Source organism: Dendrobium catenatum, unplaced genomic scaffold, assembly GCF_001605985.2.
Source record: "Dendrobium catenatum unplaced genomic scaffold, ASM160598v2 fragScaff_scaffold_1105, whole genome shotgun sequence".
Classification (NCBI taxonomy): domain Eukaryota; kingdom Viridiplantae; phylum Streptophyta; class Magnoliopsida; order Asparagales; family Orchidaceae; genus Dendrobium; species Dendrobium catenatum.
The window spans coordinates 1,085,289-1,112,310 of NW_021319567.1; the positions used below are offsets into that span (position 1 = coordinate 1,085,289).

The following is a 27,022-nucleotide window of genomic DNA, read 5'->3' on the forward strand; positions in this document are numbered from 1 at the left end:
CACCAATCCAAATGCGAAAATGCGAAAGCCGAAAAATAAATAAAATGTTTTAACGCGAAAAATTCGGCAAAAATTTTGCCCAAAGAAAAAAGTCCTCGAGCAGCTAAATACCTAGAAGTGAACAGCAAGCGATTCCAGGCTTCCAGCTAAGACCCAGGGGTATATTGGACTTTCGATCCCTGCATATTAAACGAGGAAAAAATCGTGGGAAGCTGTTCCCCGCTTCTTTTTACAATTATGTGCCGATAATGACCCTGCAATTTCATTTATTTCCCTAATGCTATATCCTTTACAATGACCGCCCTCTATTGAATTCAAGGTGGGGGATCGAAAAGAGAAAGAGGGGAAAAGAATGCGTTCTTCCTGTTTCTCTTAGGTCCCGTGGCAGAAAATTCTGACTTTTTTGTCTTCTGGACCTTCTTCTATCTCTATTTCTTTGGTGAGCGGATTAAGATGCAAGAGTTTGAGGTCCGCGTTCTGGATTTTCTTCTTGTTTATTAGTACGGAAGATCATCGTCTTCCATGGCAAAGCGAGTTTATCAAGTTTGGAAAGGGAGCAATGTAAGAGTTTAACGTCTTTTCTTTTATGGAATTGCTTTTATTTTTGGATATTGCCGAAACGAGGAACTTGGAAAGGTTTCAGCAGTAGTTATTTAAGGGCTTTGCTATTTAAAGCTGGGCGTGCCAGAAATTTGGAGATCTTGTTAGGTGTTTCCCCTTTGGGCTTTTTTTGTGTTTTATGATTCGGTTGTGGTGCGGGATTTTGGTTCAATTTGGAACAATATTAGCTATTTTTGGCGGACTTGTCTGACGCCTGAAAGCAACTTGGTTTTTGTCCATGATGGCGTATCTAGTGAGTGCTTTGGTGATTGGGGTGATGGTACACCTTGCTATTTCATTGTTTTGCTACGTCAGGTTGTATTTTTGCTTGATTATCAAGTTTTTGTTTTACTAGCTAGATCTTGATTTCGACACTTCCATTAGGTATTTGGACATTTTACTGTACTTAGCAGTTAGCATCATCACTCCTCTATGCGAAAATTGGTTTTGATTGTTTGTGCTATCTATGCATGGATATGTTTATGCAGGCTAAATGAGCCGGACATTCCATCAAAAATGTTGTTTTTGGTTCTAATATATTAGTATTGTATACGTCTGAGTTAGAAAGGCTTCTTCACCAGCTCTCCATACTGCATTTCACTACTAGATAATGTTGCCTGTGTATTATCCTAGAAAAATTGCCACTCTTACTCAATGCTATAAAGTGTTAATTTGGCTCATTGAATCTGATTTGACCTCAGTAGATTTTCCTTTGTAGTAGGTCTGATTGAGTTTTAGCAGCTAATGGGTATGGCTTTTCATATTTGAGAAGTTGAAAAGCTGTCCTCAGAAAAATTGTGGGGAAAAGCTATTGATTTTTTTTAGCTCAACTGTTTTGCTTGTTTTGATATAACGTTTTATATGTGGTATAAAAAAGATGAAAGAAGTTGCTATATTGCCAAATGTTGTCGGCGATGGATAATCTTTAATACAATGGATGATGAGGAGAGGAGCCCGGAGGTGTGGGAGGTCGTGCATTTCCCAAGGTGAGGGGTGATGAGTTGAAGAGGCCAAGAGGGTTTCCATGATCACAGTCTACAGGGCATTCAATGGCGCATTAGTTGGAGGGTTTGGATTAGCACACAGTGAGACTACTATAGAATGTGCGGAATGAGATCATTGCAATTGAAATGTTGCAACCGGCGGAGAGCTTCTAGTTGATGGTGCGACTGTTGTTGTTGTTGTTGTTATTTTTTGAGAAGTTAGATGGAAAACCATTATTGAAACAATTATGATGAAAGCTATTATTTTTTATTTGGAAGATCTGCGGTTGACTTGCTTTTTGTAACTCAATTGCTTCACTTGTTTTGATATAGCATTTATTTGTGCAATAAAAATAGATGAAAGAAGCCACGGTATTGCCAAGTGCTGCTAGCTATGAATATTTGGTAATCTCGGTGGATGATGAGGGGAAGAACTTGGACATGAAGGAGGTTGCATAGATCACCAGCATAGTTTGGGGAGTGTGCTGATGAGACCAAGGAAGCTTTCATGACCTTATTTGAAAAAAAAACATTTGATAATGCACTAGGGGAAGGGTTTGGATTATTACATGGTGTGGCTATTGCAAAACGTGTGGAAGGAGATCATCACCATTGGCATGCTGCAACGGGCAAGGAACTTTGCGATGATGGGTGGGGGCTAGGGAAGCTTGAGGACAGTTACAAGGGGAAATGGGGAAGGAAGGAATTGTTGCTATAGGAGTATACGCCTAGGGTGGACAGATCAATGGCCATTGTTCTTTGTGTGGTCTCTGTAGGTGAACATTTTGTCATTCTTTGAGTGGTTACTTGGCCCATCTTTTTGCACAACTTCTATTTATGCGACCTTTGCTGTACTCCTTTTTACTAATCCTTAATATTAATTTTTTCTGACTATCTTATTGTTGCATCTTTATCATTTTTTGTACATGTTCAAATCAAAGTTTATTATCTACTACCTTATATTCAATAGATGCTACTTCAACCAACATTTTAATATAATCATCTTTTAATCTATATTTTATAGTTTTCCCTCTCATTTATTTTAATATCATCATTTTTATCACCCCTCAACTTGGCTATCTATCCAACACCCATAAATCGGGTCTATAAAACATAGTTAGCCTAATCATAATTTTTATGATTTATCTTTAAGTCTGTCTCATGTCACATAATGCTATTATGGTATTGTACCTTTTTAACAACTAACATTAATTTTAGAGGTCACATTATTATTCTTTGGTAGAATAGATCGTATTTATTTAAATCTATAACACATAGGTATTACTTATCTTTAAGGACTGATAATTGTTAATTATCACTCTTACTAAAGTTTTCTACTTTTCTATTATATACTCAATCTATTCTACTAACCTTGATGTTGTAATATCATTTTTCCAAACAAAGCTTATATTATTCGTAAATATTTGTCCATAACGTGAATTCTATCATCTATATTGAAAGTTAAACTTATATAGCAAGAGGAAATTGTTGAAAATATGCAAGTAATCTAATAATATAGAATGCATAGTAGTATTATATTTTTGATCTTTTGCTAATCTCAATAGTGATTTTGGCATGAATCTTTAATATTTTCTCAAATTGTTTAGATTTCTTACGATTTGATAGGATGTCAATATTATCTAGGGTTCTTGTTCCACAGGATGAAAAGCTTGAATTTTATTAAGCAATCTACTCCCTATTTATAGATCTATACAAGGTATATCAATAAGGAAACAAATAACTCTTATAATAATATGAATATACTTATTCCTAAATCAATGGGAGGAATTAATGCAATCCTTGTAGTCCTCCCACGGATTACTGTTCACAGCCGTGGATGTCTTCGGGATCGTAAGGTTGAGATTTAACAATTATCTAGGGTTCTTGTTCCATAGGATTATTGCTACATGCTCCTTGATACCCTGGGAGATATTAAACATTCATTTTTCTGGAAGGATGGACCTTTGGAAATAAAAGCCTAGTTTGGTACGATGTAAATTTGCATAAATTATTTAGGATAAAGTTCTTTCCTTTTGTGATCAATTGAAACAATTGAAGTTTTAGGCGAATTATTGCCATGAATGATGCCAAAATGATTTTATGAACATTGATATCAGAAGTGCACTTGTACTTGTATTTTGTTCTCTAAATATAAATGGAGGACAAAGGTGATTGAATGTCACAACCCAGTTTGGAAGCTTAGAGTACTGAGGTGTTAACAAATGATTGATTATAGATCTAAAATTTCTGAAAGGTGTGTTCCTTAGCCAATTTTGGAAGGAGTTCTTTCGTTTGCAGGGTCAGTCTTGAAGAGAAACACAACATATCATTTCCATACAGATGTCCAGACAAAAGTATTCAACAGAAGCATAGAGATCTATTTGAGATGATTTGTATCAGACACGCCGATGAGTTGGGCAAGGTGGATTGCGTGGGCAGAATATTAGTACAACACCTCATACCATTCAACAACAAAGACCACTCATTTCAGGATTCTCTATGGAGAGATCCACCCCATCTGATTTATTATGGGCAGAGTGCTACACCCATGTCTAGTATTGAGCAGTAGTTAGAGGAGAGGAACAAGGTATTATATGAGCTAAAGGGACATTTGTTTAGTGCCCAACAGATCATGAAAGGAAGGATGGTGAGAACAAGAGAGAAGTAAACTTCGAGCCAGGAGATATGGTTTACTTAAAATTAAGGCCCTACAGACAGAAAATACTAGAGAAATCATCCCTGTGGTACTTTGAGCCTTATGAGGTCATGGAGCGTATTGGAGCAGTAGTTTATAGACTTATGCTACCACCTTCATCAGTTTTACACCCACCCAGTCTTTCATGTCTCACAACTGAGGAAGACAATAAGAGAGCATACACCATCATCTCTACCTCCAACTTTGACAAAGGACATGGAGGTCATTTTGGAACCCCTGGAAGTAGAGGGTGTGCGCAGAGGGGAGATAGGGGCACAAGGGGTGCTAATTAAGTGGAAAGACTTGTCAGAGCATGATGCCACATGGGAGCCATACGAGGCAATCATGAGACAATTCCCTAACTTTCACCTTGAGGACAAGGTGCATTTGGGGAGGGGGGTATTGATACGAGAGAGGACAATTCATCCCCCTTGTGGGGCCCATCATTAACCTATCATTACATATGTGAGAAGAAATTATGAAAGGGAATAAGGGATTAATTAGGAGATGTTTCCTAATTAAAAAGGGCTGATTTGAAGGAGATTAATTAGGAGTTATTTCCTAATTAAAGGGGGCAAATTTGGGGGCTGAATTGGAGAAGATTAATTAGGAGATATTTTCTAATTAGAGAGGGCTGATTTGAGAGGAAGTTGAGGGAGGGCTGTTTTAGAATTTGTTGTTTTATCGTTTGCTGTAAGTGGTATGATTTATGTTATGTTTGTATGTATAATTTGATAGGAGAGTGATGTAGTCTTCTTTTTGTGAGGGATCTTAGTGGCGTCTTGGGTTTGAGAGAGAAGATCCTCCTCTCAAAAGAGGACCATTGTATCTTGCTTTATTTGTATTTGATTTCCTGTCAATAAAAATTTGTTTTTGTGTTGAATCTCTTGGAGTTTATTATTTTTTATGCCATGACACAGCAGTATGGTGCAAAAAAAAAAGAATTATGCTGATGTTTCTTCTAGCTTTATCTCATCGAATTCCTTATCCACAATGTTGTAGCATGCTCCTTTGTTGACAACTTGTGATCATTCCTCCCTTCAAATTACCCAACTCTATAGGGTTAACCATACATGTCAATGGCGTAAAATGGCGCGTGCCATTTGCCATCATGGAGTAGTCTCCATCCATTTTGTTGATGATTTTCCATTGGGGCAACGAAACAAACAAAGGATGGTGAGATTGGCTATACAACTTGAAGGGGTTGAATTCCATGGTAAAAGTTTTGTTTATAAACTCATTGGAGTAGAAAATTGATTGAATAGACCTCTTCTATAAATGAGTTCTTTTTTTTTTTCTCAGAAATATAGCACAATGCTCTAAATTCGGGCTGCTCTTAAGAATACATGCTAAGGGTATTATGATTGTGACCAAATACTTTAATACTCTTACGTAATTATGACAATATATGAATAAGTTTTATAAAATCAATTGGATTTTTCCAAAAGATAAATTGAAGTATAGATAAATGCTTGAGAACTAACGCATATTTAATTTCCTTATTGGATTGAATAAAGATTTGAATTAAGAGAAAATTTATTGGGAATGAAAATTTTTCTCAACATACATAAAAGATATGCAGAATTATCTAATATATTATAGTAGAAGTATAATAGTATATAAAGAGTCGTTTAGGACTCAAGAAACTGCTCAAAATTAGTCTCACAATGCCAAAATCAACTACAGTTAACTTTCCAACAATTATAATCAACTAGCCTTTTCCACGTCAGCTAATGTATGAAACAACTAACGTTCTGGTAAATCATACTAAATTCATTTTTAACATATAAAATCACATTTAAAAAATTCAAGGACTTCAATGGAATATGAATTAAGTCTGAATTCATTACTTGTTACATATTTTATTTATTAGTACCAATTTTTACATAGTTTCAATAAATTTTATATAGATTAAATGAACTTTAAAAAATCAGTAGCATACCTTTAAAATTTAAAACAAAAATAAGAAGTTTAAACCTACTTAAAAATTAATAAGATATAAGATAACAATCCATAAATAACATAATTAAATATGATTAGCATCTAAATAACAATCTAATGATATAAACTCAAATATACCTTAGAAAAATGTTAGTAATTAATTCTAAGCGTAATTTTTTTTTAACATATTATTGAGAAATAGTAATTATTCTAAATCATGTAATAATAAATATTAGTAAATTAAACAAATAAATCTTTAACATAAGTTTATGTTCATCATCTTTACGATATTTTAAAATAAATAATAATAATCATTAGATGGAAATTCTCATAATCCCAATATTAATGTCCGTATTATAGGTAAGATAAAAAATAACCTCAATTACCTTGATGATACTTTAGTTTTGTGCCTTGCCATTATCTAATATACTCATTATGTCCATGCTTGAGTATGAATTACACAGGTTCTGTCATTGTATGGCTTGTTTCTGAAAGCTTTCTTGCTGCTATAAATTCACCTCAATGATGTAGGGCTTACCTCATTTGCAATCTACTTGGCTTATGCTTGGTTTCTGTACTAGTCAGGACCCTTGATGTTAATGTTTTAGATTGTTTTTGAATATCTGATATCCTTATCTTGTAAAAAATTTGGTTTCTTTCATGTTACATTTGGAAAGCTTAACAATTTTCTTTGACTTTTGTAGAGGTTCATCTGTGGTGGGAGGTTGATATTTGGACCTGATGCGCGGTCGCTCTTTATCACTATTTCACTTATAGTTATTCCTCTTGTGATATTCTGTGTCTTTGTTGCAAGACATCTTCTCCACAAATTTCCTACATACAATGCAGGATATGCTATTTTGGTGGTTGCAATTGCTTTTACTATCTATGTAAGTCTTCAAAGCTTTCACTACGAAATCCACATTGGTAGACAAACCATGTATTTATTAAATCTAATTTTTGTTTGTGTTCACTTACCATTATAAGCTAATCTGGTATTTAAACTTTTTTTTTTTGTTTTTTCTTTTCATAGTTTTAATGAGTTCGGTCAGACAAAATATTCTCTGTCATTATTTTAGTCTGACTTTTCTCTAAAACCGTTGTCTTTTAATTCATCTTCTCACATAGTATTTGTGGTCTAACAAACACATTCAACAAGAAACTTAAAGAAGCACAATATTCAAAATTTGAAATGTGCTTGCAGACTATATTTGAACGGGTTCCCTTCTACTACCTCAACTTCGATGGACTCAATTTTGGTATATTGATGTGCAATGTAGTTCAACGCATTTGTGCTATGTTTTTGGCATCTTCATTTTATTTTTGGTGGTTGCAATTTCTTTTACTATCTATGTAAGTCTTCAAAGCTTTCGCTACGGAAAATGTGCACATACACATTGGTGGACAAAGCATGTATTTATTAAATCTAATTTTTATTTGTGTTCTCATAACATTATAAGCTAATCTGGTATTAAATTTTTTTGTTTTTGCTTTTTTAATGTTATGACCATAGTTTTAATAGGTTCAATTTGACAAAACATTATGTCATTATTTTACACCGTCTTTTCTCTTAAAGCGTTGTCTTTTGGCTCATCTTCTCACATAGTATTTGTGGTCTAACTAAACACATTGTTAGGAAACACTTGAAGATTTAAAGTAATTCCCATCAATTTCGGAAAAATAGCAGGAAAAATTCTTCCAAACTCAACTAAAACTAGAAAAGTAGTAGCTTTTATTGCAATAATCAAAGATATGGATGGAAAATACCAAGATACAATTGATCCTCTATTTGAGAGGAGGATCTATCTCTCCCAAATTTGTAGACGCCGCTAGAGCTCAAAGAAACTAAGAGATCAAATTTAGCCAAATTCAAGATGCCCTAACCCTAGGAAAATAAACTATTTAATACATACAATCCAAAAGAAAATATCTAAACAGTCCCTACATTCAAATTTCCCTCCTAACTTCCTCAAAAAATCTTCCTAAACTGCTCCCTTAGGCCCGGCGGCTTGAACGACACGTATAGGAGAGGCGGAAGACTTCGCCTAAGCCGGTCTCGTGTGGATCGGTTCGACCGGTCTAAAAATACTCCCCTCACAAAGACCCACCTTGTTCGTAAGGTGGAAAGACGACACCCTCCTCCATTCCTTCTTCATCACAAACGGTAAGAGCCTGAAGAGTCCGGTCCTTACACCTGTACCCTGGTGTATACCCCTCGTTACATCTGAAATAGAGCCCCTTCATTCTTTTCTCTTATAATTCAATTTATGTGAGCTTCTTGAAGTTTTTCACAGGTCTTACTCCTACAGTCTTCTCCTTCGAAGTCACTCGAAAAGTATTCGATGTTGGCTCCTTGGTTCCAGAAAGGTAGTGGTCCTCATGTTCGGACCTCCTGAGTTGTTGCCTTCCGTCTCTCTCTCCAGGTGCCTTTAATCCTCCACCAATTAAGCTAGCTCTATAGCCTCTACTAAGTCGCGATGCCTCATTAGTCTCACAGTTGCCCGGATCTCTAGTGTTAGTCCCTTCATGAAATTTCTCTCTAACACTATCTCAAGAAAGCGGTCCAATCGACTAGCAAGTTACTCGAATCCCTCCTGGTATTCCATCACTGAACCATCTCGTGTCAAGGCGAAGAAGTGCTTGTAGAAGTCTCTAAGGGTGTCAATATTGGACAGGATCTAAAAACCCGACACAAAAATTTCATGTTCGGGTCCTGATTTTAGACTCGTTTGGAATTTCGGATTGGGTTTGGGTTTACTCGGAAACCCAGTTTTGACCTGACATCCAGCCAGGAACCCGAACCCGGGCTCGAACAAAAAAGCGCATGAAAGGGAGAAAGTTTCCTTCACAGCGAGCGAACTCCCCTCATTGCTTCCAATCCAAATGTTGTAACTTCCAATCCGAATGGAAGGGAATGTCGTCCAAGGAGCGAAGTCAAACAACGCACGAAAAGGAGAAAGTTTCCTTCACAGCGAGCGAACTCCCGTTGTTGCTTCTGATTAAAATGTTGTAACTTCCGATCCGAATGGAAGGAAACGTTGTCTAAGGAGCGAAGTCGGACAACGCACAAAAGGGAGAGTTTTCTTCACAGCGAGCGAACTCTCGTCGTTGCTTCCAATCAAAATGTTTTACCTTTCAATTCCGACTGGAGGGGAACGTCGTCGAAGAGCGAATTATGCGGGTTGGGTTCGGGTTGACCCGAACCCGAAGCGGGGTAGGGTTTGGGTCCAAACAATCGATCCATTTATAAAAAAGGGTTGGGTTCGGGTTGAACTGAATAGTGCTGGGTCAGTTTCAGGTTGGACCCGAACCCGACCGCGACCTGATTTTGACAGCCCTAGAAATTTCCTCCTCTGCCCGTTCGGAAACTTTCTACCAAACAATATTTGAACCAATTATTACGTCCTCTGACCGGACGCAGAGGAACGTCAGGTCGGAGGCCAAATCCCGTCAAAAAATAAGTTGTACCGAGCAATACCAAACAATAAGGAGGAATACCATCATTTGAAGACCCAATACCAAGTTATACCGAGCTAAATCGAGAAATACCGAGTTATACAAAAGTTGAACCGAGTACAACTTTTGTATAACTCGGTATTGGTCTTCAAAGAGCGGTATTTCTCGTTAATATCAAATAATACCTAGTTGTACCAAGCAAATACCGAGTTTTTTGGCGGGATTTTGCCTCCAACCGGACGTTCCTCTACGTCCTTACACCGGACGTAATAAAAGTTCCGAACTTCTTATGGGTTGTCGCATGTCCCTCCACTGCTACCAAGACAAAACATTCCCTTCCAAACATAGGCCCGCTGCCATTAGTTTCTCCTTCTCCGCCAACCCATTGACGGTGAAATATCTTTCTACCTTGTATTTCCACTCATGCGGGCATCCGACGGTGGACGATATTCAAAGGAAGAGTCGAAAATAGACGACCGAGATCACTCCGTTTTATTTTAGTTTATTAATTGTATTTTGATTTAATTTTGCAATTTTCCTTTTTTACCATTTTTATTTAAGAGTCTTATCTTATGTAAGCCCAAGGGGCAAAATTGTCTTTTAGTTTCTTTTGAGGCCTATATATAGAGGTCCCTTCTCTTGTATTATGAATGATGGAATTATAATAAAAATTTGTGTTATGCACTTGTGTTCTTTTGGGAGGATGTTAGTGAGATTTCTATGGGAAGGATTCAGAGTTTTTACCAGCCGCAGGATGGGTCCGATCTCGTGGCTTGAAGTCCCTTGGAGAAGGGCAACGTATCACCTGTCAGTCTTCGGAAGAGTCCAAGGCTCGCGGTTTTATCTTTCTTTCCATACACTTTTTTCTCCTTCTCCCTTGACCACCGACCATATCCCCTCCATAGCCGTCGGCCAAGCTTCTCTCCTCCCACTCTCTAAACCTAACTCCACCATCCTCATAGCCGCCAGCAACTCCCATCCTTTTTCTCTTAATGATGATTTCAATCATCATTAATACCTACCAAAATTAGCCTACCTAATTCGGGGAAAGAATTAAAGCTATTTGAAATTCAAATTTGAATTTCAAATACTTTCCTAAAATAACTAAGCTAACTTAGGAAAACTCCTAAATTAAGTCTAATTTTATCTTAAATTAGATTTGATTTAATTACATTTTTCCTAATTTAGAATCATGATTTAGGAAGTTTAAATTCCCTCCAAAACCCCCTCTTTCCTTAATTAGATTATCATTAATTTGGAAAGAAATTTAAATTCATATTAATCTGATTTGAATTTCAAATCCTTCCTAATTAATTACTTTAATTTTGGAAGCTTCCCTCGTCCTATTAATTAATCAAATCTGAAATTGATTGATTAATTAATCCCTAATCTACATATATTGAACCTAGACACATCTTCCCTCCCCTCTTTCTCTTGATTGGAGCCAATCTCGCTTTGATAGCCTACTTTCCTAAAATATTATAGATAATTTTGGAAAGAGAATCAATCTGATTTGAATTCAATTCAAACTTTAAATTCTTTCTAAAAATATATAGTGTTAAATTAGGAAATCTCTTAAATCAATCCAAATCAATTTCAAATTAAATGGGATTAATTATCCCTCTTTCTAAAACTGAAATTTAATATTTGGAGATCATTAACTCCAATCCACTTCCCAAACTCATGCATGCCGCCAGTTTCCCCACCTTCTCTCTCCTATCTCCCTCTCTCCCCATTAATTCCCCTTCCCCTTTGGAGTTAAATTTAAATTTCAAATTCCAAATCCCTCCAAATTAAAAATTTGAAAATTAAATTTAGATTTTAAGTGGCTAGCTGCTCCCGTCCTACATCATCCACCCATGCACATCCTCCCCCTGAAAGATTGACATCTTCAGTTTCCTCACCCTCGGATCGCCTCCGTTCCCTCCATAATTTCTCATTCCCAAGGGGGTGGTTTTTCCCCCCAAGTGTCCAAATTATCCCTTCTACGCTCATACCCAAACCTTTTATCAAATTCTCATAGTCTCCTTTCAAATTCAGCACCCCTTGGATCATAATAAATCCCTCTCCTTTCAATTCCAACCCCTATTCAGTTATAGTTACCCCTTTCCCTTTCAAATTCTCCCCTCTTCTCCAATTTAGCACACCTTTGTTCATGCTCCACCTAACGCTTCTACCCATACCCCCTACCCGGCTCCCCTATAGGAACAGGCTCCAGGGGAGGCATGCTCTCTTTTCTCTTTTGAGTCTTCACCTCCTAGTCTTCCCTTTGCCTTATTAGGTTAGAGTTTTCCCCGCTTCCTAGGTTGCCGGAGGCTTCCCTCGCCTCTGATGATGCTGTTTTTATTGGCTCTCGAGCAACTTCTTCAACGTCTCTCCCAAGATGGAAAAATTCCCATCCATCTTCTCGTGGATGGCTGAAATTTGACCTTTGTCATCTGAAAGTTGAGTGTGAAGATATGAAATTTTGAGTTTTCAATTGTTAGATCTCCCCTTTTAACACTTCTATTTTCCTTCATGCCATAAGAACTTGGATATAGGCTCCAATAGCAAGAGCTGCAAATTTGACGCAAATTCTGGCCTCCAATAAGCAAAAAAACAACACGATAGGATACAAAACATAACAAAATTCAGCGAACAAGACTTCTATTTCAGTCCAGGAAATTGCTATGATACCAATTTGATAGAAAATACTTGAAGATTTAAAGTAATTCCTATCAATTTTGGAAAAAAACAGTGAGAAAAGCTCTTCCAAACTCAACGAAAACCAGAAAACAATAATTTTTATTGCAATAATCAAAGATACAGACAAAAAATACCAAGATACAATTGATCCTCTATTCGATAGGAGTATTTATCTCTCCCAAATCTCTAGGCGCCGCTAGAGCCCAAAGAAACTAAGTGATCTCAAATTCAGCCAAATTTAAGATGCCCTAACTCTAAGAAAACAGACTATTTAATGCATATAATCCAAAAGGAAATATCTAAATAGTCCCTACATTCAAATTTCCCTCCTAACTCCCTCAAAAGACCTTCCTAAACTGTTCTCCCTGAGCCGGTCCCGTATGGACCGACTAGACCGGTCTAACACATTCAACAATAAACGTAAAGAAGCACAATTTTCAAAATTCAAAAGGTGTTTGTAAACTGTATTTTAAAGGGTTCCCTTCAACTCCCTCAACTTCGACAGATTCAATTTTGGTATATTGATGTGCAATGTAGTTCACCGCATTTGTGCTATGTTTTTGGCATCTTCATTTTATTTCTTCTTTTTTAGGGGTGAATGGAAAGAAGGATTCATAAAGAAATGGGGACAAAGATTTATAAAGTCATTCCAAAATAGTTGGTATAAAAGCCTAATGATGAGGAGGGTTACATTTGATGTGTTCAAAGCTTTGAAATGCATTCAATTAAGATTTCATTATTTCAAAAACATTGGTTCATCACTGACTTTTAAACATTATTCTATTAATTGTTCCTAAAATTAGACATTGATATTTTATGATTACGATGTTTCTAGATCTCTTCAGTGGTATCTTAAACATCTTAGAGTTTGTTTGAGGCGAATGCAAATTTTGTAAAGGTGGTTGTAAAGTTGTTGTAGGGAAAATAATTTTTTTGAAGGTTGTTAGTATTATAAATATTTACCTTTTTTTTTGTAAGTTTAACAACAACCTTTTTACAGCTATCACATATTAGCACATTTGATTGTAAAAATAACTTTCCATCATAGAAATTAGTGTAGAGCAGTAGCCAAACAAAAATGTAAAAATGATTTGAAAAGAAAAGCAATGAGAAAGTTGTCCCAAACAAGCCCTAAGGATTTCTTTGGCATGTTTTGCGCTGTAGTATGAAATAAAGTCATCACACGTCATGGAGGTTGACAGGTTGCTCTACAATTATGTTTTTCATTACCGCGAAGCTTTGGAGGGGTTGTGCTTGATGGCTAGGAATTGTTGTTGTGCATTTTTGGCTATAAAGTGCATTTCTCTTCTTCCACACTATATAAAAGCAGTATATTATATGTTAAAGAAACTCAGCAATTGAAGCCTTAATTTCATTACACAATGAATATGTGAGACTTGTCTTCCACGCAACCATGGGTTCTTTCATTGAGTCACTCTTTTTTGTCATCCAATGGGTTGCTCAGTAGCATTGGTTTTAATGATTGAGCTAGTTTTTCTAGTTAAAAATTTTCTGTCTCAATATTTCATCAGATTTGGTTTCACTTTTAATATCACAAGTACCTGTATATTTGGGTGGAAATGCATTTCTGAAAATTCTTTTGCTTTTCATGTTAATTAGTTGGGAATCTGTAAGTATTACCATGTTTATGCTAATAGCAATATTTTGTTTTAGGTACTTGTGCTGCTGATGCTCACTTCAGCTCAAGATCCTGGTATCATTCCCCGGGCTTCCCATCCTCCAGAGGAAGAAATCTCCCATGATTCAAGTATTCTGGATTCGACACCCAGCAACCAAATTCCTCGTTTTAAAGAAGTGATGGTTAATGGCATGCCTGTGAAAGTCAAGTACTGTGATACTTGCATGCTGTATCGGCCGCCTCGGTGTTCGCATTGCTCAATCTGTAATAATTGTGTGGAACGCTTTGATCATCACTGTCCTTGGGTTGGGCAGTGCATTGGATTGGTATTTGAATGCTTTACTGTCCATTTACAGCTATAATATGCATAATTCCATAATTTTAATGCATCTCATATTTTGTTTATTATTATTATTATTTTTAAATATTTCATCTATTTCTTATTGCTATTTCTGGAATTTTTTGTATCACATTTTTTTCATGTGGACTAAAAAGATGCTATACATTTATTTAGAGGTTTGATGGAGAAGTATAGAGAGAATGAGGACTACATATGATATTTATTGATTTAGAGAAAGCATATGATAAAGTTCTAAGATAAATGTTATGGAGAGTTCTAGAAAAGAAATGAGTTAATAATGCTTATATTCAAGTCATTAAGGATATGTATGTAGGAGTTTTTGTGTTCAAACACAAGGTGATTTGATCAAGTATTTTTTAATTTCAATTGGATTACATTAAGGATCAATTTTTTAAGCCCGTATCTTTTTTGCTTTAGTCGTGGATGTTCTTGCTAGACATTTGTAAGAGGATGTACCTTGGTGTATGCTTTTTGCAGATATATTCTTCTTGTTGATAAGGCTAGAGAGGGAGTTGAAAGTAAACTTGAATTATGGATGTCAATCTTAGAGTCTAAATGTTTTCATTTAAGTAGATTTAAAATTGAATACATGGAGTGTAATTTTAATAGTAATAGATCTAGTGGAGGGATTGTGACTTTGGGCGATCAAGTCATTAGTAAGAGACTAAGAGTACACGTTTTAGATATCTCGTGTCTATTGTTCAAAGCGATGGTGAAATAGATGTGGATATTATTAGTATAATTCAAATGGGATTGTTGAAGTGGAGTAATGCATCGAGCTTGTTGTGTAATAGAAAAGTACCTCTCTTAAGTTGGATTGTTGAAGTGGAGTAATGCATCGAGCTTGTTGTGTAATAGAAAAGTACCTCTCAAACTTAAGAAAAAATTATATAAGATAGTGGTAAGACCTGCAATTCTTTATGGCGCAGAATGTTGGCCGTTAAAAGAGAAGCATAAAACGAAGTAAGTGTTGCAGAGATGAGGATAATTAATTAACATAATTTAAATAATGAAGTAATTTTAAAATATACAATCAATTTTAAAATACAATTAATCAGCTAAGTAATTGATTTTAAATTAAAACTTAACTTCATTTAAAAATTTATTTAATGAATTAATATAATTAATTAATGCAATTATATCAAAATTAAATAAAATGGAATACATAACAACGTTCACACTAATTGACGTTATAAAACTCACACTAAAACTTAAACTCTTAAAATACTAAAAAAAAAATACAAAACAGAAAAAATACTCCAAAAATCCTAATATAAATCGAGCTCCTAGCAAGTTCTAAACCTCTGGTGAGCTCCAGCTCCTGGCAAAGACTGCAACTGTAGCCACTTGTGAACTCTCCATCTATTGTAACTTTTGTTGACATGCACTTGCAAACAAATAGATAAAAATCAGCACATCATAAATAAAATTAATACTGGAAAGTAAAACTAGCAGGTAAAGCTAATTACTATAGGCAGAACGAAGTGCTGGAAAGCATTTAAAGAGCAAACAACAGTGCTAAAGTAGAGTGACAATACTAAGTAGAAAAAAAGCTACAAGCACACTACTGAAAGCTAGAGTAGAAAATAATTGTTGGCTAGTAAGTTTCGAAACAACGACTGTAGGCTAGTATTGAGGCAAAGCTGGCAAAACAAGACGTTTATGTGGGTGTCAAAACACTGAAATGTGCAAAACATCAAATTCCTAACACGCCAGTAACTTTCAATGAAAGTTGTAAGTCCAACTTAAAAAAAAATCTTTAGGAAAAAATGATTTAACCCCTAATCCGTAATTAACATGCTGACAACTTCTAATAGAAGCCATAAGTCCAACTTCTGAGGGAAATGTCTAGGTAATAACATAACCCTAGACCCATTGTAAGTGCATCATGGTCTATATGGCTAGGTTGTAAGACCCATCATATGGATCATTTAGCTTACAGGGCTAGGTCGTAAGATCCGTCGTCAGGCAACTTCTAGATCTAGAAGTCATAAGACCTATTTAAACATTCAAACCCACCAATGAACATCTTAGTCTATAGGGCTAAGTTGTAAGACTCGCTATTTGGTAGAGGTTGTAAGAATTGTCATTAGGACTACTTTCAAATGAAAGCCTGTGGGCTCCGAAAATTCGTCCCCGGCCTCCGCCCGCTGATGCTTTTCTTCGGCGAGGGAGTTTTAACGAAACTATGTTCCGAGGTAAATTATGGAAGACAGATGGGTTTGTAGATAAGACACTACCCAGAGATTTTGCTCTCATTTTGTGAGGACTTTATGATATGAGTTATGGTTTCCTATAGGCGCAAGCCCCTATAGTTAATTACCCCTCCCGATAACGAGAAAGAACTTTCGATTAAGCCAGTCGTCAATTAGATACGTAGAGTATACGCATTATCAAGCATATAGTAGCAGTATGGGTTTGAAGTTTGAGAATTTGGAAATTTGAAGGTTGGAAGATTGATATTTAAAAAAACTTGAAATTTCACCATCTTGCACTTAAAGCGGATGGTGGGGGAATGGATGATGGACTCGATAAGATCCCATGGTTCCGTCATCCCGGGCCATCATGGTCCCTGGTTTACTTAGTCAGAGGAGGTAGTCGACCCAACCTGACAGAAGGATCCTTGTCGGCAACCATGAGTTTTTTCGTCCAATGGTACCTTGTAGACATGGGGTGAATGTTTGTTTGAGGGGATAAATTTGAATCCACCTTAGCTAACAGAGGGCTTTATACCCTATCGATCATATCCTATTGATTCATAACTCAAGGATTTGATCAAAAAAATAACTCAAGGATTTGATGCCATTAAGGAGCGTATTGGCTCTGACCATAAGAGATGTTTCGTGGTGCCATTTGGTGGCAAAACTACTCAGTTCAGAGGGCCTCGGGTCATAACCGTTTATCCTACGGTGCCATTTGGCGGCAAAATCGCTGGTTAGAGGACAAGTACCACGTCCTTACTAGTAGGAGATTGTTTGAGAGTGGATCATAGTGATATTTTCGACCAGACATTTAGCTCTATGTGAGCTGAAGTTATGTTTGAATTTGTCCATCTCGGCAAACTATTGCGAATGGTGGATGAATTTTGCTTTAAGTGGTGTATGGTTAGATTTTAGTTTTAAATATTTTTAAATTTCTGGATTTTGGATCTTGGATTTTTTGATATATGGGATGACATTTGAAATATTTGTTAACCCCTCCGGTTGAGATTTTCGTTCAACGTGGCCATCATCGGGGTGAAAGGGGTTATTTCTCTTTGTTGATTGAACCCCGTCGACCCTATTAACTTGCCGATAGGGGATCAAGTTTTGTAGGTTTTGAACATTTATTAGTAAATTCTCTTGATTATAGGCCTTGAAGGCCTAATATGAATGTATTAAAATAAATATATCGGTCTCCACAACTGTATATTTATTTGATGGTTCGAACCCTGTCTACTCCTATTGATCTGTATAGAAGGATCGGGTTCGAACTTGAATTCACTTATTGACCAGCGCAGCATTCCTAGACGTCACATGTGTTCCTACAACATGCTCACCGGGGCCCTTGCGGGTGTTTGAGGGCATTTTGTAATTATTTATTGATCCTTATCGACTCTTATCTACCTGCTTAGGAGGATCGAGTTCAAATTTATTGATCCGCACAGCATCCTTAGACGTCACGTGTGTATCAATAACACACTCGTCGGGGCCCATGCGGGTGTTTTGGGGCATTTTATAATTATTCCCTGTCGACTCCTTTTTACCTACTTAGGAGAATCAGGTTCAAATTTAATAACCCGCGCAGCGTCCCTAGATGTCACGTGTGTACCAATAACACGCTCACCGGGGGTTCGTGCGGGTTGTATTATACATTTACCCATTTAGTGTACCTATGTGTATACAAACTATGGTGTATGTGCGAGGTATTTTTAAATATTTAGTTTTGATCAATTGAGTGGGCAACCATCATTAGAATTCAACGTCTACTTGAAAGCTCGTACACGCCTTATGTTCACTTGTATACATGTTATGGATCCGGTGGCATGGCGTAGTAGCTTATAGATTGAGTTGTTTGCTGCCTTGTACATGTAGACTGTCGTGCACCACTTACATGATTTATGCAGGTAGATTATAGCGCACTAACTAATCTCCAGCTTTTGTCAGTAGGTGTTGCTATCTACTGTAATTCCCATGAATTCTTCTTGTAGATGGCATGTTAAGTGTATAACGGGGTTCCTTCAGAAGCTCGTAGGCACTTGCATTTGTCACATTCTTTTCATATTTTGCTTGTTGATAACATCTTGGATGTATATCCATGTTCACCCTTTCATCGGTATTTGTAGCCGGTACATATTCTTTAGTGTAACTCCTTTGTTTGTATTAGCGGGAGATTCGTCATGCTTAAGCCGTGTTGTTTGTGATCGCTTATAAAAGTTTGAAATATTATTGCATTCATTCTCGCTCTTTCTTGTGTGTGTTGATTAATAAGATGTTGCATTTGTCATCAGCTTCCTTATACCCGTTGATCAGTGAGCTGCAAAATCAACTCGTAGGTATTTTAATGTTCGTGGACATTGTTGTAGATACTTGTGTACTGATCACTGTTGGCTCTAGAATACTATACCATTCATTGTTTGCCAATGATTGTCACTTGTAAATATGTTATTACATCTATGACTGGATTCTGGCTTCATTGTATGCATTGATTGGTGAATTGATACATTCCTTGTGTATCAATCCTCAAAGCCCATGGGCATCAGCATCCTTTGTTTATGTGTCAACCGACATCCGTTGAATGTCTCATTCGTTTTGCATCTTATGCTTCATATTCATGAATAACTCATGACATATATATTCTCACCCAGCACTTGTGTGCTCATTTCTTCTTCATGGACAAGCTATTATCCTTGTGTGAATATCATATGCATTCATTTATGGCTAGATCACATATCCTTATCATTGCTCATTGCTTGTAGACAAACTATACCCCTTGCCCCTACATATTGTTTGCAACATGTATGATGATTCCACATAAGTCTTTCATTTGATTATGATCAAATTATATTCATTGAGATTTTAACATAAGTCTTTTGTTTTCAAATCAAGCTTTAGTTAATATTCAATTTGTTTCATTTGAGTTCAAATTGTGCAAGCGCACTTGAGTCCAAATCAAGTCCCTTGCATTGTTCAAGTTCAAGTTCATCTCCATTGTGCTTGACTCAAATCAAGTCCAAGCTTACAAGTTTCAAGCTTACAAGCTTCAACCTTACAAATCCAAGCTTGCAAGTTCTCTTGCTTATGTTCAAATAGTTCAAATCTTATCCACTTAATACTCAAATCAATACTTAAGTTCAAATCAAGTTTGATTTGAGTTTCATTTCATTCAATCACATTAGGTCCCAAAGTTCTTTAATCAAGCTCAAGTTTAAATTATTGTTATTTGCATTCAAGTGAAGCTTGCTTGAGTTTATTGTGAATTTGAGTTCAAGTTCAATGTCAAAGTTCTTCATATGTTCAAATAAAGTTCAGGCTCAATATGAGCCTCTTCCGTTCGTCGAGTCCCCTGTAGTCCTTGCAAGTCCAAACTTGTATTCAATTTTATTTTACTTATGTTCAACATTTTTTTATAGTTCATTTTATGTCCAAATACAAGTCCTCTGTTTCAGTTTATCCAAATTTTGTCGAAGTCCGGTGTTTTAATGAAAATTTCGGCTGCCTCCTGGTGTCTTCCCCGTTTAGGGGAAAAATCAAGAGGCAACCTTCCCTTCGTTGCTACTTGAGCGCTTCAGGTAGGTGTCAAATGACACTGTGGTTGCATTTTTTTTAATCCTCGCCTGCTATATGAGTGTTTAAGGATTTTTTTTTTTGTTTTAAAAGAGCACATGTTAGAAAGAAGCACAGTGATTTCCCCACGTATGAGTACTTAATTTTTGTCCCCCTCACGCTACATGAGCGGTCCAGGGATTACCCACATCGTCGCAAGCGTCGCACCGGTTTCCCTCCCTACTACGCTACGTGAGCATGTAGGGGGTTTGCCGGCTTGTCGCAAGCATCGAGGATAAGATTTTAGGCGATTTCCCGTCTCGTCGTAGGCGTCGCACTAGCTTCCCTCCCCACTACGCTACGTGAGCGCGTAGGGGGTTTGCCAGTTCGCCGCCAATGACGAGAATGAAAACCTAAGTTTAGAGATTATACATTTGCATGTCGGCGGCGGGGATGATGGCGACGAGATACACAAAATCTTTTTTTTTTTTATAAAAAAACTCTTCTCTTTTTTCTCCTCTTATTTTTTGGTATAAGTAAATCTTCATACATACCTATCTCTTTTCCTGCTTCCCACTTGTACTTTTTTTAAAAAATAAAACAATAATAATAATGATAAAAGAAAATAAATATTAACATCAACACTAGTATCAAAATTGATATTACTGTTGATGTTAATTGCCAAGAGTAATTAAAAAGGCTAGAAACAAATATACAAGAAGGGATTTGAGAGAAAAATGGTTTCTCTACTAAGAGAGAAAGTACAAATTGAGACGAACAATCTGAAATAAAATTCAGTAAACGGGCTGTAAGCAAAACATACAATGTGGTGGGTAGGCCATCTCATTTACCTGACGTCAAATAGTAGAGGGAAAATCTGATTGAATAGGGATGAAGATGGCTGGTTTGGTGGAGGCAGGTGTTGGGCCTTTGGGCTGTATAAGTTGCTGTTGGTGGAGTTATGAAATACGTATGCAATGGGCTGTAGAGAAATTGGCAAATTAGGGCTTTGAGGTAGATTTGTGAAGTGGAAGTGATGGGTTAAGTGTAAATAAGTAAAACAAGGGGGGGCGGCGGCTTTTTTTTTTTTTTTTTGACGATTGGGATGGCTGAGCAGGTAGAGGAGTTTGGCCAAGGTTGTTTGTGAGGTGGAGATGGTCAAGAGTGAAGGCAGGTTGGAGGATTTTAGCGGAAAAGCTTTCGATCTCCTGGAAGAAGAAAATCACGCTCTGCCCTCATTTCTCCTTCAATGCTAGGCTTTGTTCCAAACGAGACAACGACGAAGCCGTGATTTACAAGATTCATTTCAGCGGGATTTGTGGATTTGGCCAGATTTTCACAGATTTTTTTTTTGCCATTGAGGTAATAATTAATGTTGATTTGAAATTTCATTTGACTTTTTATTTTTTGTTAAACAAATATGTAGTGTTAATAATGACCTACTATTATTGGTATCCCCATTAATCTGAGATGGCAGCAATGCATTGATTACCAAAAGTTGTCTTTGTTTGCGTAATTCTTTGATTAGCGTGGAATTTGTCTCTTTTTGTGTCGATCACCTTGTTTAACATGTTGAATTCGCTAAATGGTCAGAATTGGACGAATTAATAGTGAATTTAGGGTATTGCCGATGTCCCGATTACAATGACATAGTTCGTTTCGCGATCGGACGTCATCCGAGTGACCCCGAGGCCTGATTTCCTCGAAATGCATGCTGTCTCGAAATTCGTGTCACCCATTAGGATGATCCAAATTGAACAAATAAAATATAGTTTTTGAGTATTTGCAATGTTCAGAACATAATGACGAAGTCCGTTTTGCCATCGGATTTCGTCTGGGCAACATCGAGGCCACTTTCCTCATATGTGTACTTTGTCTCGAGATTCATGCCACCAATTCAGATGATCCAAATTGAGCATAGAAAATGTAATTTTTTAGTATTTGCATTGTTCTGAACGCAATGACAAAGTCCGTTTGTCGATCCGTCATTGTTTGATCAACCTCACGCTTTAATTTCTGGTGTCGGTCGTCCCTTTTGACTAATCTCATTCGATTCAATTGCGACAGGCCTCGACCCAACAAAATTTAGTGTCATGATCGCAACGATACCATCCGTTTGGCATTTTGAGGTCATTTGACCCCTTAAGTGATGTGTTTTGTCAATGCACGCATTGCTTAAATCATCGTTTTCGCCACTTTTCGCATGGTTTTTTGTGTAGGGGTCAACAAAGCCGTAATCCCCTACCTAAATCCAATCACACGGCATCTCCTAAACGGGGCCATAAGACTTAATCCAAACCTAAACTATGGACAAATTCTAAATGAAGTCATACATCCCTACCCAAATTAAATAACTAATATACATATATCCACCTCAGTTTACTTGGGATCCCTGAGATGAGACAACCCATGGCTGCTAATCAGATTCCCTGGACACTACGATCAATAGTAGTTAGTGTTGTAGATTGAATCCTACGGTATTCCCTGGATGACGGAATCATGGGATCTTGATCGAGTCTACCTTCAACCCCCACTACCAAGGTTTAGAATATTCACCACTATTACACACACATCTGCACTTCATGCACATACTAAATATATTTTATCCTTAATCGAGAGTGCTCTTCTAATGCGTTATGAGGGGTAATTAATTATGAGGGCTTGCGCTCATAGGAATCAGGACCCATATCAATATAAACCCTAACACTACTCTTAGGAAAATATGGTTAAATGTTTTATCCAATCTTCCTTAGGGAAAATAAGGACCTTAAGCTTGTGAGGTTTGCGCTTATTGTTCATGGGCGAACAAAGTCTATTATGGATGTAATATTAATTTTGGATATTGAACCTTTCTTAGTGTGATTCTTATAACTTAAAGAAGTACGAATCAAAATCCAGCGACAATATCAAATTATGAAACAGAGTTTCAAGCAAAGCTCAGGGTGTTGTGAATTATTGGGGTTGACATCATGTTTTCGGATTTGAAAAATCAATGGGATGGCTCATTGCGATTTTATTGCGACTATAAATATGCAATCAACTTAACCTACAATCCAGTGTAGTTTGATCAAAAAAATTGTGTAGAAGTTTTTTGATGCTTCATTAAAGAAAATCTAAATAGTGGCTTGATTTGCACACTCTATGTATCTATTGATTAACAACTTGTAGATATGCTTGTCAAAGGATTGAATATTAGAGTTTTTCAAAGAATTGTTCTAAATTGGGAATAAAGAGTATTTATTCAATGACTTAAGGGGGAGTGTTAGAAAATGTGCATTAAAGGACTCGACAACCTCATGTGGATAGTCTGAGATTCAAGTTTGGTTGCAAATAATACATTAGGGAAATTTGTACGTTTGAATGTTTCATCTAGTGGTGTAATTCTATATATATTTTTCTTGTTTTGCTGTGGGCTAGTTTCCTTTCTTTTCTTAGAAGAATCTATATATATTGGCTTGTAATTAGTACCTTCAACCAAGAAGAAATGAATCGATTTTTCTGGATCTTCTTTTCCTTACAAATTATGTTGGAAAAATAAATAAAATTTTAAGTTCAATTGCATTACAAAATTGAAAATTATGCCAAATAGATTATTTTAAATAAGTACACTAAAGCTACTTAAGTTTGTAGCATGTAGATCTAAGGATAATCCCTTTTTCATTCTATCTTAGTAACATCCCTGCTCTCTTCTCTATTATTGAATTTTTTGCCCCCAATCTCTTACTCAGATTTCTCATAATCTTATTCTTCGTCTTAAATATTTAGTAATCGATAACTGAGATTGTTGCACCTACCTTTGATAATCTGTGAAGGCGCATATCTTACCACCCTACACCTTTAGAAACCAATGCATACCTCACCAATGTTGCCTACCTAGGTGGTGTGTGAACTGCTACTTATCTTGCCCAAGCACTTAGGTGAGTGCTCGGATTGGCCTTAACAACACTAGATATTTCTTCATGATAATGATGTGTGCTATTTAGCTGTGTTTATTGGAGTCATAATATGTTTTATTGGAATTATTGTTGTTTGGATTAGCAAAGTGAAGTGAACCTACTGTTTATATCCCCATTGCATTAATTTGAATATTTTATGATATTTTAATAATGGCTATTTGTCTTTTTGAAATTTATTTTCTTTTTCTATTTATTATTTTCAGTATTTCTCACTATATTTGGTTCCTTATGCAGTGAAACTATTGCTACTTGTTCTTTATCAGTATTTCTCACTATGTTTGGTTTCTTGTGCAGAGAAACTACCGCTACTTTTTCTTCTTCGTCTTCTCAGCGGCTCTTCTTTGTATCTATGTGTTTGCCATGTGTGCGTTGTACATTAAGTTTCTCATGGGTGGGGATTACCCCACGGTATGGAAGGCAATGAAACAATCCCCTGCTTCTGTGATTCTCATGATATACTGCTTTATCTCTTTGTGGTTTGTTGGTGGACTTACTGGTTTTCATTTTTATCTCATCAGTACTGGTCAGGTCAGTTTTGCCTTTTTCTTCCTCTGCCAGATTTGTCTGTGGATTTCATATTAGCTTTGCCTCTGTTTTTGGCTGCTCTTATAATATATGTTTTTACCCTTAAAGTTAACTGATTGCATAGATAATTTGTACTGGATCATGCAAGCTTATATTTGTATTTAGCTACGCTTTTGTGAAAACCTGACTATTTTAATGAATGCAGGGTACCCTTTTATTGACAGTCTGGTTAATTTGATTCACAATTATGATGCAAGGACGTTCAAAGAACTATATTTCCATTAAACTAAAGAAAGATAATGTAGATCAATAAAGTTTTTCCATGTTTATGTGCACTTACGAAACAGACAAATCCTAGTTAGATCTACAATCGTAAGTTCTGATATCAAATTCAATATATTACACCTTAGGTCCTAAGGTTTCTCATGTTGATCTATTTTGAGATACAGAAAATCTTGACACACAAGATTCGCAGGTCAATAAGTCTTAATCATTTAATAATTATTTGATAATTTCAATGAAAATTGAAAATGCAAAGGAAATAAATTTATAAAAAAATTTAATATCTTTCTAGTTTCTACTAAAAATTTAGAAACTAGAAAGCCATGCAAATAATTTGAAATACATATACTTGTTGAAAATCAGATTCCATCCAATTTGTTCAAATTCAATCACATTCTCAAATCTATAACAATAATTAGTTAAGAAAAAGGTAGAAGGGTAAGAATTCAACTAAAATAAGCATCATGTTTATATAAGGAGATAATCTCTCCGAGAAATCTTTAATCTCTTGATTTTGGGGTTTACTCCTAAAATTTGAAGAATAGCGCGCATTCATTTATAATTTCATTCAAGAACCAATTTGATTTGTGCATGTTTCAAACACTTATTTATAGTAACAAATCTTCTTGGAATTCCCTGATTAATAATCAAAGCAACCAAAAAGTTGCATATAGCTGCAAGATAGAAATTCTTAATAATAGAGGAAATCAAGTCAATCAATTCAATGTAAGCAATGGAAAGAAAAGATTGCCACAACTAACTTTACATATGACAATAGAAACTCACCAAAAGTGAGAGAAGGATGCCTTGTTAGATAAGGATCCATGCAGAATACTACGTGAAAATGTTATTTTCTATGACCTACATGTATTTACAAGAACGACCAAACCAGAACAAAACTGTCATATGCCGTAATGATCATAGAAGCCAATTAAGGGAATGCCAAAGTTGAAGAACAAAAGGATGGTAAAAACCATTAAATACATAAGGATCATAAGGAGATGTTGAACAAAGAATCAAACGCATAAGTCGTTAGAATAAGATCCATTTCAAATTTTTTATTGTGAAATCAAAGGTGAGTGTATTTGGATATTTCTCTCAGTTAAGAATGCCAAGCACTTCTACTTGCTAAGGTGCAACTACAAGAAAGGCCCTATGCAAGTGCTTAAGCAAAATAAAACAAAGCCCAACCAACAATAGAAAAATGGTAGAAGTGAAATGAAATTAAATAATAAGTTTACAACCACTGGCTGAACATATTTATATAGTAGTATTATTAAAATTTCTAGTTTGTCACAAGGCTGTGGTTTCCCATCATCGAAAGCATTAAGTACCAACTTGTGTGCTTTCTTGAGCGATGTTAAATGGTTAAAAATGGTTGTATGACTCACAAACTTAATGAGGCATATTTTAAAGTGTATTTACTGATAATTTTCACTTTAATCTAAGCAGAGAATAATTCTGAATTGTCATTTTTCACCTTATCCTAACTTCAAAAATTTTTATAAGTAGACATCTTAAACAGGGATAGTATCTTTTTTTAAGTTTGTATCATTTATATCATTCAAAATGACAAAATCTAATCTTCGTTGTTGTCTATTTCATTTTTGTCAACATTATACTCTCTTTTTAATTATTGGATTTGTATTTCCCCATCTCTTTCTCTATTGCTGCATATTTATTGCTCTAGATCTTGAAGCTCTAGTTTTTATATATAGCCTAACTTGTTTTCTGGTGCCATCACCATGTTTCTTACTCTTGATGCTCTTTTCACACCACCTCATGCCAAATTATTTTCATAAAAAGCTAATTTCATCTTTTGTCAATTGTTAGACCGGTTCAGGAGTGATCGACCCCTGTTATAGGAGGTGGACATGTTCTGCCTCAAACTACCCCCTCTTTTTGGGGTGGGGTCTAACAGTAATTAGAAATGGAATTTAGGAGGTTTAGGGGGGAAAATTCAGGAGGGGTTCTTTTAGCATTTGACTATGTTTTGTATGCTTTGAGTAGTTTGTTTAGGCTAGGGTTTAGTTTTTAGGCTTGTGTTTGTTGAAAGTAGGATTTTTTAGGTTGTGAGGGCTCTAGCCGACGGCTAGGAATTTGGGAGAGCCGGGTCTTCCTCTCCAATGGAAGATCCACTTGTATCTTGCTATTT

At 36.1% G+C, this 27,022-nt stretch overlaps 1 protein-coding gene across 1 annotated transcript in view; it reads left to right on the forward strand.

Moving 5' to 3' along the window:
• Nucleotides 1-259: 259 nt before the first annotated feature.
• Nucleotides 260-27,022, forward strand: part of LOC110107466 (protein S-acyltransferase 8-like) — a 36,815-nt gene continuing 10,052 nt past the window's right edge. The window contains exons 1-4 of the mRNA XM_020837737.2: nucleotides 260-561; nucleotides 6,924-7,109; nucleotides 14,035-14,325; nucleotides 24,355-24,588. Coding sequence (XP_020693396.1) covers nucleotides 523-561; nucleotides 6,924-7,109; nucleotides 14,035-14,325; nucleotides 24,355-24,588 — 750 coding nt within the window. The 5' untranslated portion in view covers nucleotides 260-522. The remainder of the gene's footprint in view (nucleotides 562-6,923; nucleotides 7,110-14,034; nucleotides 14,326-24,354; nucleotides 24,589-27,022) is intronic.